Source organism: Canis lupus, chromosome 3, assembly GCF_003254725.2.
Source record: "Canis lupus dingo isolate Sandy chromosome 3, ASM325472v2, whole genome shotgun sequence".
NCBI lineage: Eukaryota > Metazoa > Chordata > Mammalia > Carnivora > Canidae > Canis > Canis lupus.
In genome coordinates, this window is record NC_064245.1 from 38,382,379 (window position 1) to 38,398,108 (window position 15,730).

Genomic DNA, 15,730 nt, shown 5'->3' on the forward strand with positions numbered 1-15,730 from the left:
GAACACATGACAGATGGGATCCTGCATGTGGTGCCAAGGTCAGCCTATGGCCAGTGGCCTTCTAAGCCTGTCTCAGCCTTAAAAACTTGCCATGCCAGGATCTGAGGGAGAGAAGTGGGGTGGGGGCTGGGGGCAGGGCTGTCCCGTCTAAGGGGAGAGTCATCCCCCAGCAGCCTTGGAAATCAGAGGCCCCAGCTTAATGAGCAGGCCTGGCCATGGTGGGATCAGGGGTGGCTCTGACACAGGCAGGGGTCGCTGGGGTGAGGGCAGGAGGGTGTTCACCACAAGGCAGAGTCCTGGATAATGTAGAGCCTTGCCATGGAATGAGAACAGTGAGGTGGGAGGAAGGGCTTGGCTGGTCCTGCGTGTTATTTCTACTTGTAGGTAGGCCAACCCTTGACCTCTTCAGGTGCTGATCAGAATAACCCTTCCTGGTTCTTTTGGGGTCCCCTGCCTTTTCAAGTGTGAAGATGCCTTAAAAAGTGACCAAATCCTCACTGAGACAAGAGCTGTATTGGTAATGTTTCTGGATTGAGGAAACCATAAGCACAGAGGCCCCCATGAATTCAGTGAGGCCTTTAGATGATGTGGGCTGGTTCCTGGGTGGGCCTTCTCCTGACTGGCTCTGGGCTGGGCCTTCCCTGCTCTCAAGCATGGCTGGTGGGGTGCAGCCTTCCAGGGCTGCTGAGCAGAGGCTGAGGAAGAGGCATCTGGGGTCAGGTGCCAGGGGAGTGGGGAGCAGACGGGAGAGACCTCCAGCAGTGGAGGCTGCAGGAACCACAGCCCAGGGGTCCCTGCTGTGGGACCTGCTTCCACCCTTGCACTGGGTCCTGGGCAGCAGTGTGGTGGGGAGGGACCCTGTGTCCCCTCTGCTCCCTCCACTGCCGCATCTCCAGGACTTCAGCGTTCCTCCTGCAGGGCCATCGGGGTACAGCTGGCCCACATCCTCCCCCTGAGCCAGCAGTTCTCAGCAATTCAAACCCCCTCTGGGGTTTGCCTCCATCTACCCGTGGTCTGGGCAGGTGGCCAGCTTTCTAAGGCTGTGATCTTTAGTGAATCCCACAAGGGGGCGGATATAAAAAACTTAGGCCTTCTTTGTCATTTCCCCAAACTCTTTGCATTGGTTGTCTCATGAATTCATATCTCTTTGTGAGATGGGAACAATGACTTTTTTACCTCTAAGAGGAGCAGAATGTAGCTGGTGGAGAATCTTCTAGGATGTGCTTCAACTGTGTCCACCACCAGCCCTCCACACTCCCCTGACACAGGAACAGAGGCTCTGAATGGCTGGGGGGTAGGAGGGGGGCAGATCCACCCAGGGCCCACAGGGTTCTCCCACTGGCCATGCTGTCGACTTGGGTTTTTTAACCTCTTACACATTATAAATGTCCCCGTCAGTCAGCAGATTGCATGTAGAAGCAGTTGTCCTGTGGGCTTCTCCTTCTGTGTGATTAACATCCCTGCCTTCCACCTGGGGTGAGGGGAGACCTGTGTGCTGACCTGACATGTGTCTGCTTAGATCTGCAGCCTCATGCGAGGGGGCATCGCAGAGCGAGGAGGCGTCCGAGTCGGCCACCGCATCATTGAGATCAACGGGCAGAGTGTGGTGGCCACAGCCCATGAGAAGATAGTGCAGGCTCTTTCTAACTCCGTTGGAGAGGTAAGGCCACACTCCATTGTCCCCTTGCTGGAGTCAGAACTGGAGCCTAGGGCCATCTGGGCCCTACATTTCCAAGACCAATATCTAGGCTACTGAAGAGGGGGCGGTATATAAGGCTCTCGGGAAAGACACTGGTCCCCTTCCCAGAAAAACCTACCTTCTCAGGAGAGTCTGTCCTTGCTGGGACCTTGGAACATGCCTGTGCTGGTCATTGGGCTCCCACCTTGACCTCTGTGAGTCACTCCCTCTCCTAGAGGCCCTGGGCCTCAACTGAGCTGGCAAGGCTGTGGCTCCCGCCCCAGGGAGTGCCTGTGACAAGGATGAGCAGAGTCGCAGGCATTTGGCTGTTCATTCCAGCTCAGTGCAGCAGATAGGAGGGCAAAGGTGGTTGACTTGGTTTCTGGAACTGGGTCTTGCATGCTCAGTCAGGGAGCCCTGCCCTCCACAGGACCCACCTCACCAGGCACAAGCCTGTGGTCCAGGGTTTGCCCCTCTGCCTGCTTCCTGCCGTCTTCCTGCCCGCAGAGCAGGCCAGCTGTGGCTGCTGCATGCTTTCCTGCTTTGCTGCCTTGAAATTTCCTCCTTTTCTAGTTCTTTCTGGCACCAGTATGATGTCAGCTTGAGGTAGACAAGAATCGGAGGGGAGGGCACAGTTTTCCTCAAGGAGCTCACAAGTAAAGAGGGTAATTCGGGGTGAGAAGTATGGTGCTCAGAGTCTAAGAACCCAGTGTCCAGAAGGAAGCCTCACCCAGCATGAGTATGTCTGGGTGTCGTGGCCGTGTGCCCCCAGAGTCAGGACAAATGGGCTGAGGGTTTTCCTGGGAGAGGCTGAGACAGCTGCAGAGGTAGGTGTGTGTGTGGGGCCATTTGTAGAGGGCATAGGTGCTATGTGGGGGGTTCATACCCTGAAGGGTGGAGCAGGGCAGTGACAGGCTCAGGCTCTGTGGTAGCCACTGGAGGTGGAGCTTGGTGCCTAGGTGAGTGGGTAGGTGCTGTTTCAGAGGGGGCGTTTGACCGCATTTCCTGGGGGGCCTACACTCTATTTTGTGAAGCTCCCAGCTTGGGGGAGGAGGCCTGTTTTCCTGTAGGTGGGCGGTGGCAGATGGCTGGTTCTCAAGAGGAAGAGGGGTGCCAGGTAGGCAACATTTCGCCTCCTTTTACAAATGGCTTCAAAGAAAGGAAAATCCAATTTTCCTTAGTGGATGTTTGAAATGGCCACCCCGCTGGGGTGATCAGCCTCACATTTACGAGGAAACCAATCGGGTGGAGGAGAAACGTTTTCAACTCTTCAGACCTGAGATGAATTGGCATTCAAAGAGGCACAGAAGCAGCCGAGGTGTGGCTGGGGGATTGCAGTGTCTGCCTGCATTTTCCACCATCTCTGAGCACATTTGGAACATTAGTCCCTGATACCAAGACTTGAGGTTTTTTGGGTGGGTTTCAGATTGAGGAATTACACAGAATATTCTCCTGATGGAAAAAGCTATGCTGGGGGTGGTGGGAGCACTAAAATCTAAATCGATCAAACAGATCCTGGTAGTGGGGCTGGGCAAGGAGCCTGTAACACTGTGAGAACTATCTGCACAACCGACCTCTCTGGCTTGGTCAGACGACACCTGAGACCTGCTTGCCTGAGGAGGGGCAGCCACACCATGCCCCCCACCGCAACCGGCCACCTCTTACTGGGCACCAGGAGGGTGAGGCCATCCAGACCTCCTAGAGCCACAATGCTCAGTCCTGGCATCATCCTGGGAGGACACTAAGAAGAGATGAGTTGAAGCAGAGCCCACCTCCTCTGTGCTTTCACTGGTTTGATTCTTCCCAGAGCCTCCACAGGGGGTGGGCCCCACAAGGTCGGTCCCCCAGGGGCCCATCTTGCACCTTGCTTGTCGACCCAGGCCCTTTGCGCCACAGAGTGAGGCCAGGCTCCAAAGGCTCACATGCTAACTGAGCCCCAAAGGGTGAGGGGGCTGAGGTCCCTGGCCCTCAGTGAGCCAGTTCTTGGACCCCAGAACACTCACTTTCCCTGGCTTCACAGGAAGGGCTTCAGAGGCCTGGGCACCCCCAGCCTGCCCCCAGCTGAGTGGGCAAGCTGTAGTCACAACTAAAAGTCTGATCTTTCGCTCCTCTGCTGTCAGCTTGAGCAGAGGGGAAAGCTAGCCCTTGAACGTGTGTAAACCCTTAGGAGACCCAGATGGGGAGGCCAGATGAGAGTCAGGAAATGCTTCCTGAATCTCCAGTGAGGTGTGGTCATTCCTCCTCTACTTTGAAAGCTGGTGCTTTGCGCAGAAAACCTTCAGGGGGTTCCCAGAGCGACCTGGTTGCCCAGCGTTTGCTTCTGGTTGACAGTACCATGGGGACGGGAGAGGCCAGAGAGGGAGAGCCAGTTCAGCCCCTGTCTCTCGTTGACAGATCCACATGAAGACCATGCCTGCTGCCATGTTCAGGCTTCTCACGGGCCAGGAGACCCCGCTGTACATCTAGGCCCGCCCAGCCCGCACCACCCAGCCCACCTGGGTTCGCAGGAGCTGGAAAGGCCGGACCCAGGACCTGACCCCTGACCCCACGGCCCACCCAAGGACACTGGCTCCTCTGCAGGGCCTGCCCTCACCACCCACTTTTTTTTTTTTTTTTTTGGTTTTTGGTTTTGTTTTTTGTTTTTTTGTTTTTTTGGATAAAAAGGGGTATGTCAAAGGAGAGTCACAGGAAGCAATCTCTGTAGAACAGTCCCGTGTTTTGCCCATTCTGACCCGTTTCCTCGTTGCGATGGACAAGGGTGTGTGTTTGTATCTGTGTGTGGCGTGGAGTGTATCTTTCCTCCCTGAGGCCTTGGGGAGCGGCCGTGAAGGGAGCCCGGCGAGGGCAGCAGGCTCGAGGGTGGGGGTGGGGGTGGTGGTGGCAGTGACTGTCCCCCTCTGCCCCTTTCCCTGGGGTGGGGGGGAGCCCTGGGGTGCTTCGGGGGAAAGGGCCGCTGGAGCTGCTGCAGCCCGGCTCCCAGGCTGTGACTTATATGTGAAGTCCGGGAACATGTGATTGTATTTAACCAGCAGGGAGACGCTCCTGAGTTAAATAAAAGATGATGGCTACAACATCAAAACTCCATATTTATTTAGATAACATCATGGTTTTGACTTTTGCTTTGACCAGCCCTTCTTGAGACTCTAGGGTTGTTGGATGACCTGCCACCACACCTGCTGCTCCTGTCCTCGCTGGAGGCTGGACTTCGTGGGCACCCCTCCAGCCGGCCACCGAGCCACCCCCCTTCCCAGGCTGGGGCCCACTGGCTCCCCCTCCCAGGGACAAGGGGCAGCGGCCCTCCGTCTCAGACCTCTGTCTGCACACACGCATCCACACACGAGCGCCCCCACCCCTGCCGCCCCCGGGCAGCCGGAGGAGAGCTCAGATCGCCGGCGAGCCGGGCGTCACGTCACCGCGAGCAGTATTAGAGTGTGTGTACATCAAGTGAAACGTAGTCTAGTTCAGCTCATTAGAGGTCATTGTTAACTGACGTCATGTTGTCTGGAAGTCTCTTTCTTTTGCCCAGGCCTTGAAGAATACACTGTGACTTAAGAAGCCTTACCATGCAGTAACTAAAGCTTTAGGATTACTGTATTCAAGGAGTGACCTGTGTTGCATGCAGCCGACCTTAGGAAGACTCGCTAATCTCACTAATAAACCTGAAGTCATGAGGAAAAGCTGTTTGTGTGGCTGGTTTGTTCACGGAGAAGTGGATGCCTGACTTCTCAACCTCAACGCCTCACAGCGTGGCTCTGCGGTGGTGCCGTGTGCTGATGGCAGCCCCTTCGGGTTTGGGGTCTGGGGCCTCAGGGGTGCTCCCCAGTGGGGTCGGAGAGGTGGGTGCTCGAGGCACCAGGGGTCAGGCTGGGCTGGCCATTGGGGGGCTGCAGGATTAGTGATGGAGACCGGTCACCAGGCCTGCCTCACCCACCCCATCCCGCGGAGGAGACAGGCTGCTGGTGGAATAAGGGACAGAAGGAGCCTTGCTGTTCTCCTGGTTTAAATTTCAGTTATCTCCAGGAGAGATGAGGGGTATGTGTGTGTGTGTGTGTGTGTGTGTGTGTGTGTGTAAAACAGAAACTTAGACAACCCATCCCAGTGGTGTTTGCTTACCTGTAGGGTTATTTGTGGCCTGTCACCTGGTATAGGGAAGTAGGGGTGAACATGGGCTTTGATCACAAGGCCTGGAGTGATGTGTCCCCCTGATGGTCTGGGAAGCTCGGCGCAGTGGGACCCACCTCTGGTCTCCCCACAGCAATCTGCACTCCATGCTGTGAGCTACTGATGAGAGGCCCTTCGCTGCTAGCCAGAGATAGCCCACGTCCTTGGGTGATGACAGGGAATGTCACATGGATAAAAGCTGGAGGGAACGGACCTTAGCCTAGGAGAGCCAAGAGGTAGGTCCCTGTATTGCCCAAGACAGGGCAGGTGAACAGGCTCCGGAGACAAAAGGCATGGCTAGCAAATGACATGAGGGTGGGGTATGGCGGGGGGTGTCCCACCAAATGATTCACATAAAAAATCCAAATTAAAGAATGTTCCGAGCCAGCTCTGGCAGGGCCTGCGTCGGGGGGTGGGGGCACCTTCCCGCCTCCTGGCCCCCACGCCCTGCCCTTTTCTGGAAAGATATTGGGAGTCACGGTTGGACAGCCGTGGGTGCCTCATGCTCCCTGACGCCGCTGGAGATCCTGGTCCTCAGAGGCCCACACGGGCTCTCGGCCTGTCGGTCCCAATTAGACCCAGAGACACAGAGGCCAGAAATAGTTTTTATTAAAACACTGATCATTATGAAAACACCTTGAGGTACATTAAATAAATACAACCTTCAAGTTGTACAAACAGGTCTCCTGTGGCTTGAAAACAATTGCCTATAAATTCTGCCTAATAGCAGCATCTGTGAATCAATACAGCTGGGGGCAGGGGCGGCCGGAGCAGGAAACATCCATTTGAAATGAGCTTTCTGTTACATGGTTTGTTACAAGCATTTAATTTGCATTGTTGTCACCAGCTGAAGAAGACCTTAGGTCCTTGTGACAGATGAGTCCCCCCTTGTTTGCCAGAGAGGTGGGGTCCGGAGCTCACCCACCACAACCTTCTTCCGTCCCCCAGGCAAATGGCAGTGTATGGACAGGCTCTGCACACACACACACACACACACACACCCCAACCCACCCCATTTGGGTTGTGGGGAAAAGGCCAGGAGAGCACTCAGGACCCAGGCCTGTGCAGTGGGGGGGGTCCCTGCAGGTAGGGGTCCCATGTTTTAGCTTCCTAGCACAGCGTGTCGGGCTCTGCTGATGTTCTACAGAGAGGAGAGGTGGGAGAGGGTGTACCAGCACAAGGAGGAAACCAGCTTCCCCACCGCGCTCCACCATGCGCCCACATGGTCAGGGCTGGGGGTGCCCACTGCTGGGGCTCCTGGCTCCCAGATGCCACTGAGCAGAGCAGGGTCTCGGGTACTAGAACTGGCAGGTCCGCTCCCTGGCTTGTTCCTAGTGGCTCTGTCACTTCTCTCATCTGGAACCTTTCCAGAAAGCCAGGATCTGGGCCCTGCTAGAGCCCACATGGGCCACCTGGGGCACCTAGGAGATGGGCAGAAGGTTCTAGCTCAGTGGTATAAAATTGAGTACACTCTCCTCTACTGCAAGACAGAGTTGCTGAGAGCAAAAGCACAACTGAGCGTGGAAGGGTGTGTGAAGGGCAGAGCCCTTGAGAACATCTGGGACTCTGGGCTTTGGCTGGATCACCCGTTTGTACATGAGTGAAGGCCCAGGTGGCAGCAGGAGCCCCGGATGGCAGAAAACACACTGTACCGCTGCAGGGAGGAGAAGCAAAGGGCACAGAGCACCAGGGCAGCTCTTGGCGGCCGCTCCCCCTGGTGCACAGTAAAAATACTGATGCCTGAGCTCCACCCCACAGGTGTGAGGGAGGGCAAGGGGCTGCCTCAGTCAACTTGAAGCCAGGTTGGCTTAGCCCTGGGGCTCGGCCCAGGGCCACTGCTGTGTGGGCCCCAAGCCTGAAAGTGGGGCCCCAGCATGTGCAGACGAACATTCCTGCAGCTTGCTAAACTCCGCTTCCCACGCCAGTGACACTGAGAATGCCTGGATTCAGAGGCCATGAATGCCTTGTGGATGGGCTCAGGGGAGGCCACTTGGAAAAACTATTGGTTAAACGTACCTGGAAGGGATTTGCTTTGGGGGGTACTTCAGAAGCCCTCAGCTGAGAGAAATTAGGGATTTGCCATTTGATAGTCTGGATAAAGTGCTCATCTCTGGGATTCTCCAGTGGAAAAGTTCTGGTTGGCATCCAAAGGTCTGATGGGAATTTTTCCAGCTCTCTCACCTCTTCCAGAGGCAAAGGAGGCAGTGAACAAGGAACACGACTGAAGCAAAGTGCTCCAAGCTGACCGTCGCCGCAGGCTTCTTGAACTTCCGTTCCCAGGGAGGCTCCTGGCGTCTGGACTGCAGACTCTCCCTGTCACCCCCTTCCCAGCTTCCACCCAGCAGTTTGGCTACAGCGGGGCGCAGAGCAGAGGGGAGGACAGCACACAGAGCCTAGACTCTTGGACAGCGAGCAACAGTGGGTAACCATCGGGTCCTCCCCCCTGCACTCTCCGTGCCAGGCCTTGGGCTCTCTCAATCCTTGGGCTCTGGGTTGAGAAGCGTGAGTTCCTTGTTCGATGCAGGGCTGCAGTGCAGGTGCTGGTGACCGCTGCTGTGGATGGCACAGGGACAGACATTCCCATCGCTGCAGAAGGTTCTTGAGAACAGTGTTGCTCCAGGGCCGTTGTGGGGAAGTGGCTACTGTTAAGGTTGCCAGAACATGGGGGGTGGCGGTGGGGAGAAGTACCAAGAAAGTCAAAATGCCCAAGCTGCCCCCACAGAGAGGTTGGGCTGGCCTGCTTCCAAGTAGTCAATTCAGGGGGTTTTGGATGGAAAGAAACGATTTACAACCTGCATCCTCCAATGCAGACGTGGCTGCTGCCTGGCTGGGAAGGGAATGCTCTGGGGTCATCCGTGACATGCTCTGTGGGGAGGTGCACAGATCCTGGGATACAGGCCTCTACCCCCAAACCCCCACCCCCTCCAGGCCATCTTGGGGACACCAGACAGCGAGAAGCCCCACAGGGGCTCGCCAAAGGTGTCTGCAGAGTAGGAGACGGTAGACAGGGAAAGAGCTGGAGAGACAGTGTGAAGGGCACCCCATGGAGGGAGGGGGGCGACGGGAGGCCCAGGAGCCTGGGTGATGGGGGCAGATGGGGGTGGGGGTGTCAAGCAAAGCTCCCTGCCACACCAGCTTGCTTCCAGGCCACAGCCACAGCAAGGTCCCCTGTTGTGAGTTGTAAGCACAATAGCCCTGCACCCTGCAGGCAGGGAGCTGGGCCCAGGCTGCCATCCGTGCTAGAATTACCCATTTTCTTTCCACTCAGCAGACGATAAAAGGTAGATTACTGCGTGACACAAACCATATAAGAAAATGGTCTCATTACTGGATACCCTCCTCTAGCCACGGAACACTCAGCTCACTCAGAGGTGGGGGGAGAGAGAATCTTGCTTCTGGATGGCCCAGGTTTTGAAGCTACTTCACTGTCTCTAGTTCCACTGTCACCTGTCACTGTGTTCCCGTAACGCTGGTGGGGTGTGATGTGCCTGAAAAAACCAAGGAACTGACGATGGCCATTGAGAGTCATTTTTCTGTATTACTGGGATAGGCAGGAAGTGTCATCCCCAAGAAAACAAGGGACCAGATCCTCCTCCAGAGGAAGACAGGGGTTCCCCACCCGGGCCACCCAGGACACTCCTGGGCAGCAGGCCCGCCAGCAGGGACACTCTGGCCCGGGCCTGTCCATGTCCCCGTCGGGCCCTGCGGCCTGCTCACACCTGGTCCAGCACAGTGGCGCTGAGGACGGCCTCCTCCGTGTGGGGCTCATCAGGGGCAACCGTTGGGCGGAATGTGCCCACCACGTGCCGCACCTCAGGAGGCAGCGCACAGTTCGAGTGTTCCAAGAACTTCACCACCAAACCCCGGGGGTCTGTGTGGGCCTCGCTGTGCACTAACGAGTGAGGCCGCTCTTTGAAGACGGTGTGTAAGGCCTCTGGCTTTGCCCGTTGGTCCGTTCTCCAGGTGTCCAGGGGGCCAGGGGGCGAGCGCAGGTGCCGACATGCACAGGCCGCCGTGATGGAGTGTGATCGTGAAACTAGAAATCAAGGGAAAAGATAAAATCTGAAAACAACCAGAACAAAACAGATGGCCGCTGTTATAGAAGTTCTTGACAAGTGAACACAAGCCTACTGGGGACAAGCTTTCTGTTGGCATCTCCACGTTCCGGGGCCAGCAGCTATGGGACTGACCCTGCTTCCATGTCCTTTCGTCCCCTGGGTGGCCTGGCCCCTCTCAGCCCTGAATGGAGCTGGGGTTAACCCAGACGGGCCACAGCTTCACCCCACCTGGAGCTGGAGGACTGGAGACGGGAGGGCAAAATGCAAAGCAGGTAGGGAGAGAGGGCCAGGTACAGGTCGGGACCCCTTTCCTTCTGTCTCTTCTGTGGGAAGTCCTGCACTCACAGGGGGCTGACCCTTCTCAGCTGTCCTTGGCTCAATGACCTTTGCCCCTGTGGGGCTGATGGCATCTTAAGACCACCTTAAGGTGGGGCTGATGGCATCTTAAGACCACCTTAAGGGCCACCTTAAGACCGGAACTGGGGGTGACAGAGGAGCAGTGAGAGCACCTGACTCCTCCTCCTGGCACCACCTCTCCCTGGCACCAGGGCTCAGGACACCAGGGTCTGGCTCCCAGTCCCCACCAGGCAAGGCCAGGGAAACAACACTAGTTCACAACAAGGCCCATGGCCACTCCGGACGAGCCAGGGAATGCACAACGGCCTGACAGTGCCTCCAGGGAGAGCCAGCCCTGGGCAGGCTCCTGTGACCATCTCCCAAGCGCTAGATTAGGCCTGACTTGCCCACGGCATGTTTCAAGTCACACAAAGGAAACACAGTCTGGGTGGTCTGGCATACTTTTGGTGGCAGTGGGGCAAGCCTGACAACTAAGCAAGAGAAACTGTTAAAAAAAAAAAAAAAAGAAACAAAAAAATCCTCACATGGGAGGCCAATCTCCCCTTAAAATAGCATCTCATAAATACAGGGAAACAAGCACCACGTGCATGCTAACTCAGTGATAGCCTCTCAGGTGTTCTCCTGAGGAGACAGAGGCAAGGGAAGGCCGTCCTTTCTTTTCTTTTCTAATTTTATTTATTCATGAGACACACAGAAAGAGTCAGAGACACAGGCAGAGGGAGGAGCAGGCTCCCTGCAGGGAGCCCGATGCGGGACTCGATCCCTGGACTTCCAGATCATGCCCTGAGCTGAAGGCAGATGCTCAACCACTGAGCCGCCCAGGTGCCCCAAGGCTGTCCTTTCAAAGCCCACAGAGCTGGAGAGCCCGTGCTCCTGGGGGACACCATGAGGCCCCGACTCTCTCTCTCTCTCTCTCTCTCTCTCTCTCACACACACACACACACACACACACACGGGCAGCCAAGGACCACCAGACACTGCCCCCACCCCTGCCCACCTTCCCCCATTCACAGCAGGTCTCGAAGTGGTTTAGAAAAGGATGTCTCACCAGTCCCCAGAGCAGCCCTGGATGGTCCTGCTTCGAGGTCCCGGCTGCAGGAGGGGGTGTGTGAAGAGGCCTTGCCTTCATCAGAGAGAGTATTCAGTTAACACGTGGAAGGGAGAAAGGAGTTCCTGAGGACACTACAATCCCCCTCCCGTGGCTGAGAAGTACCCTCTAGATGCCAGACCAGCGGAGGGGGGCCTCCCGTACTGCCGCCAACCCGTGTGCAGATCCAATGGGAGCAGGCCCACTGCTGGCTCCCACAAGGCAGGGGCCGCCCCGGGCCTGTTACATCCTCAGCCCAGCAAAGGGCCAGGGCTGCAAGCAAACCCAGCACGCTCCATCGGAATGCCCATCTGCACCTGAGGGTCCCCAGAGATCCCGGGGACGCACATGCTTTTGCCAGTCCGAACACTACCTTGTTTGGCTGAGAAGAGGGTTGGTGTGGGGACGCAGAGAAGGCCCTGTGACAACCTGTCATCCAGCCACCTCTTCTCCTCATCCCCACCCCCAAAATGTCATGATCGGCCGAGCCCCAATTTCCCTAAATGGAGGATAGGCCCAAGGGAGCCATGAGAGGCCACAGAGCAGACACCCCAGGTATGTGGGATCCTACAGGTAACAGCCCTCACAGGAGCAGAGAGGGGCTGAGTCTGGAATCCCCCAGCACGGGGTGGGGGAGGGGCCTCAGGAGAAGCCTCTGATGGAGTCCTGTGTGGTGAGCTGGCACCTGAACCTGGGCAGAGACAGAGGAGCGCAGGCCCAGGAGCCTGGAGGGGCAAATCTGGCATTTCTACCTGGAGGGCCCTTGAGGGCAATGACCTGGGCAGGTTCCTGGTTCCTTCCAGGGACACAATTCTCCTGGGACACGGATCTCGTCTATCTGGGGTTCAGCTGGACTGGACCACTGAGGCCAGGCACCCAGTGGGCCTCTTCAGGCCTCGTTTGGTTCCAGGGTGGGAAGTCCACACTCCGACGGCCCTGCAGCCGTATAATTCCCACCCGTCCTTACCGGTGTAGACACTGCCATCCTCCCCACTCAAAACTAGCACCGTGGGAGGAAGTGGTGGTTCTCTAGTTCCAGGGCACACGGGACCCCTGGGGAGCTGCAGCCCAGGGAGGGCACCACCCCCTCAGAGTCACGAGGGGCGACTCTGACCCGGGCTCCAGGCCACACAGGGAGTGCTGCCAATGGTGCCTGTGTAGTGCCACTGGAGACACACCTGTGTATGCCTGTGGCGGCTCCGGCCAGAGGACACCCCACCAACCCAGCACTGCCATTGAGGCACAGCCCTGCCTTATGTGGCCCTGGGTCCCACCAGACCACTAACCAGGCAATGGCACGGCCCACAGGTGTGGAGCCCAGGCTAGTCCCGGGGAAGAGCCATCAAGGTCGGTTGATGGATACAGCCTTTGGTCGCCTGCCTGACCTGAGTCCCCACCTGAGCCCCAGAGCTAGTGCAGAACCAGCAGGATAAAGTCAGAGGCTAGCTGACCCCAGGTGAGCTCTCATCACCTTCCATCTCTCCTCCCCTTCCTCCCCAGCTAGAAAGTAGGAAGCCTGGTGGGTGTACAGCAGGGGCCCCTACCTGGCCACCACTCCCTAGGGCCCTCGGGCATTAAGGCTACATTCCCTGCACAGAGGTCCCAAGGCCTGGCCTTGACTCTCAGCTCACCAAGGCCTGCAGTGTCCAGGGGCAGAGCAGGGCACACGCCAGGGACACAGGGGCACTGGACCAGTCATACCTGCCACACTGGATGAGCACGAAGTGGGGTCGCTGGTGGAGCGGGCCACATGCCCAGGACCTGGCACCACCTGCGTGCCCTGGTCAGGGCCCTCTGGAGGCTCAAGGCTGGGTGGCAGGGGCTGCGAGGCACCCATGGGGTCTTCAGGGCTTAGGCCGGGTGCAGTGGCACCCTCGGATGCCAGGAGGCTCGAGCTATCCACAGGCTCTGCAAGGCAAGGGACAGTATTAGTTAGCAAGGACGCTGGGCTACCACAGAGCCACCCAACAGGCATGGGGCCTGTCCACACTCCTGTTGGAGCTGAGAGTGAAAATCTCTGCCTCCTGGAGCCCTCCCAGGGGGCCTGAGCAGGCTGCCCTTCAACACCAAATCTAGACAATCCTGTAATCCTGAGGGCATGGAAACACTGAGCAGGTTCACAAATGCTTGATGGCAGGAAGGTTTTGGTGGACACCAGATGACCTCCCAAAAATCATCCCAGGAGGGGTATAGGTGCAGGGCACTTACACTCTTCACATTCCACAAGGGACTGGAAGTCAGAAACCAGCCCCAACTCCCATCCAGGGCATGCCCAGGGCATCTGAAGTACAGGAAGGAGGCGGCACAGGAGGCTCCGTGGACACAGCCCATGCATAGCAAGGCGGGCCCGGGGGGCCGTCGGACACCCCAGCCAGGCCCTCCCAGGCCCGAGAAGCTGCCTGCCGCACACGGAGGAACGGCCCAGGGCCTGGACTGCTAGCCCGGGCCAGGCCGGTAGCATCAGCACCGCTGGGGCACGTGTCACATTTAGGTCCCCACATCGGAAACTCGGGGGTGGGCCCAGCCACTGGGGTTCGAACAAGCCCCCAGGTGATTCCGATGCCACCCCACCTCAAGTGTTCACCCCTGCCCTCTCTCCCTGTGATGCTGGCCAGCTCGGGCTCCTGTCCCTCACCACTCCAAGGCTGGCACCCGGGCCAGCGGGGGACTGGATCAGAATCTGTCTTAACAAGATCCCAGGGGCCTGTGTGCACATTATTAAGGTTTAGGAAGCATTGCTCCCTCTGCTCTCATCCCTCTACCAGACAACGTCAGAGCGGCTTCCATGAGGCTCCTCACCCATCGGGGCAGACATCTGAGGTCAGCGGCTCGCTGCGGGGAGCTTTGTAAGAATCACAGCCGCGTGAGCAACTCCTTCCATCCTTTTGCATGGGTCCTGTGGGAGGTCTGTTTCCAGTGCCCTCTACCTGCGAGCTTGCCCATGCCAAGGGGTTGGTGACCTCACGGCCCAGGCCAACACGCAGGACACACAGCTGAGGGGCCTCAGGGGAAGAGGGTCACGAGGCCATGGAACGGAGGAGGCCATTTCTAGAGTATTCTTGCTTCACCAGCCCTCCCCTGTCTACCCCTGCCTTCCACCATCTTCCTCTGCCCTCCCCTGTCTACCCCCTGCTCCCTTACTAGATGCTTTGAGACAATTAGCAGAAACAGAAAGAGGAACCAAACCTCAGAAATCATAGCAAAAAAAAAATTTTTTTAAGATGATTAATCTTTTTATTTCTTCTCTTCTCTTTTCTTTTTTTTGAGAAAGAGGGGAGGCAGGGGGCAGAGGGAGACAATCTTAGGCAGGCTCCACACTCAGTGCAGAGCCCAATGTGGGGATTAATCTCTCTACCCTGAGATCATGACCTGAGCCAAAACCAAGAGTCGGACATTCAACTGACTGGCCACTCAGATGCCCCAATCCTTTTCTTTTTTAAGGTACTAGAAGAATACTCATAGAAAATATAAGAGAATAAATCTACGAACTTGGAGTGAAGAAAGACTTTGTAAAAATGATAGACACCAGAAAGGAAAAGTTTGAAAAATCTGACAATAAGAAAAATTGTAAAAAAAAATTATAAAAATTGTATGGTAAATGACATCATTGATAGGGAGGAAGCCGGGGTGCCTGGGTGGCTCAGTTGGTTAAGCCTTTGCTTAGGTCACGATCTCAGGGTCCTGGGATTGAGTCCCACGTCAGGCTCCCTGCTCAGTGGGGAATCTTCTTCTCCCTTTGCCCCCTCCTCATGCTCTCTCTCTCTTATAAATAAATGAAATCTTTAAAAAAGAAATAGGAGGGAGAACACAAACTGGGAAAGCACCCCTGCAATGACTAGGAAAGGTGAGAAAATGTCTCTATTTAATAAATATTTTTCTTATAAATCCACCCCCCCAACAAAACACTGCAAAAAAATAAGTGGAAAACTGACCTACAAATAGGTAATAAACATGTAAAAAGGTGCTCAATCTTGCGTGCATATCACGTTCAGCTGCAGGGGTGACAGACATTATCAGGAATGATGATGTCTCAGGGTGTCATGAACATTGTTGGTAGATACATACACTAGCAATAAAACTTTTCCAGAGTGCAACATGGCCGACACATCAAAACCTAAAATACCCACTTCCTTGGACTCAGCAATCTCACTCATAGCGATTTATTCTAAGGGAATGACTGGGCAGGCACTCAAAGGTGAATGTATCGATGTAGAAAAGAAACACTTCTCTCTATGGTTAGAAAACTTCAAACCAGTAAGTGTAATTATTAACTGGATCAAAATTACACAGCAGCATATTAAAATTATTCTGAATAATATTCATTCCTGCTGCTGTCTTTTGATCTTCATTTTTTCTTTTTTTTTTACAGCTTTAACATATTATATAATT

At 56.0% G+C, this 15,730-nt stretch overlaps 2 protein-coding genes across 10 annotated transcripts in view; one reads left to right on the top strand and one right to left on the bottom strand.

The window, feature by feature from the left end:
- Positions 1 to 5,355, top strand: part of APBA2 (amyloid beta precursor protein binding family A member 2) — a 238,826-nt gene extending 233,471 nt beyond the window's left edge. For 3 of the 5 annotated variants that reach the window (XM_025438064.3, XM_025438065.3, XM_049108390.1), the window contains 2 exons: positions 1,520 to 1,660; positions 4,073 to 5,355. In XM_025438064.3, coding sequence (XP_025293849.1) covers positions 1,520 to 1,660; positions 4,073 to 4,144 — 213 coding nt within the window. In that variant the 3' untranslated portion in view covers positions 4,145 to 5,355. The other 2 variants (XM_035714580.2, XM_025438063.3) reach the window with 2 other exon arrangements.
- Positions 5,356 to 6,430: 1,075 nt separating this feature from the next.
- Positions 6,431 to 15,730, bottom strand: part of ENTREP2 (endosomal transmembrane epsin interactor 2) — a 452,783-nt gene continuing 443,483 nt past the window's right edge. For all 5 annotated transcript variants that reach the window (XM_035714280.2, XM_049108392.1, XM_049108393.1 and 2 more), the window contains 3 exons: positions 13,043 to 13,249; positions 11,303 to 11,377; positions 6,431 to 9,875 (listed from right to left, as the gene is read on the bottom strand). In XM_035714280.2, the coding sequence (XP_035570173.1) occupies positions 9,553 to 9,875; positions 11,303 to 11,377; positions 13,043 to 13,249 (605 nt within the window). In that variant the 3' untranslated portion in view covers positions 6,431 to 9,552. The remainder of the gene's footprint in view (positions 9,876 to 11,302; positions 11,378 to 13,042; positions 13,250 to 15,730) is intronic.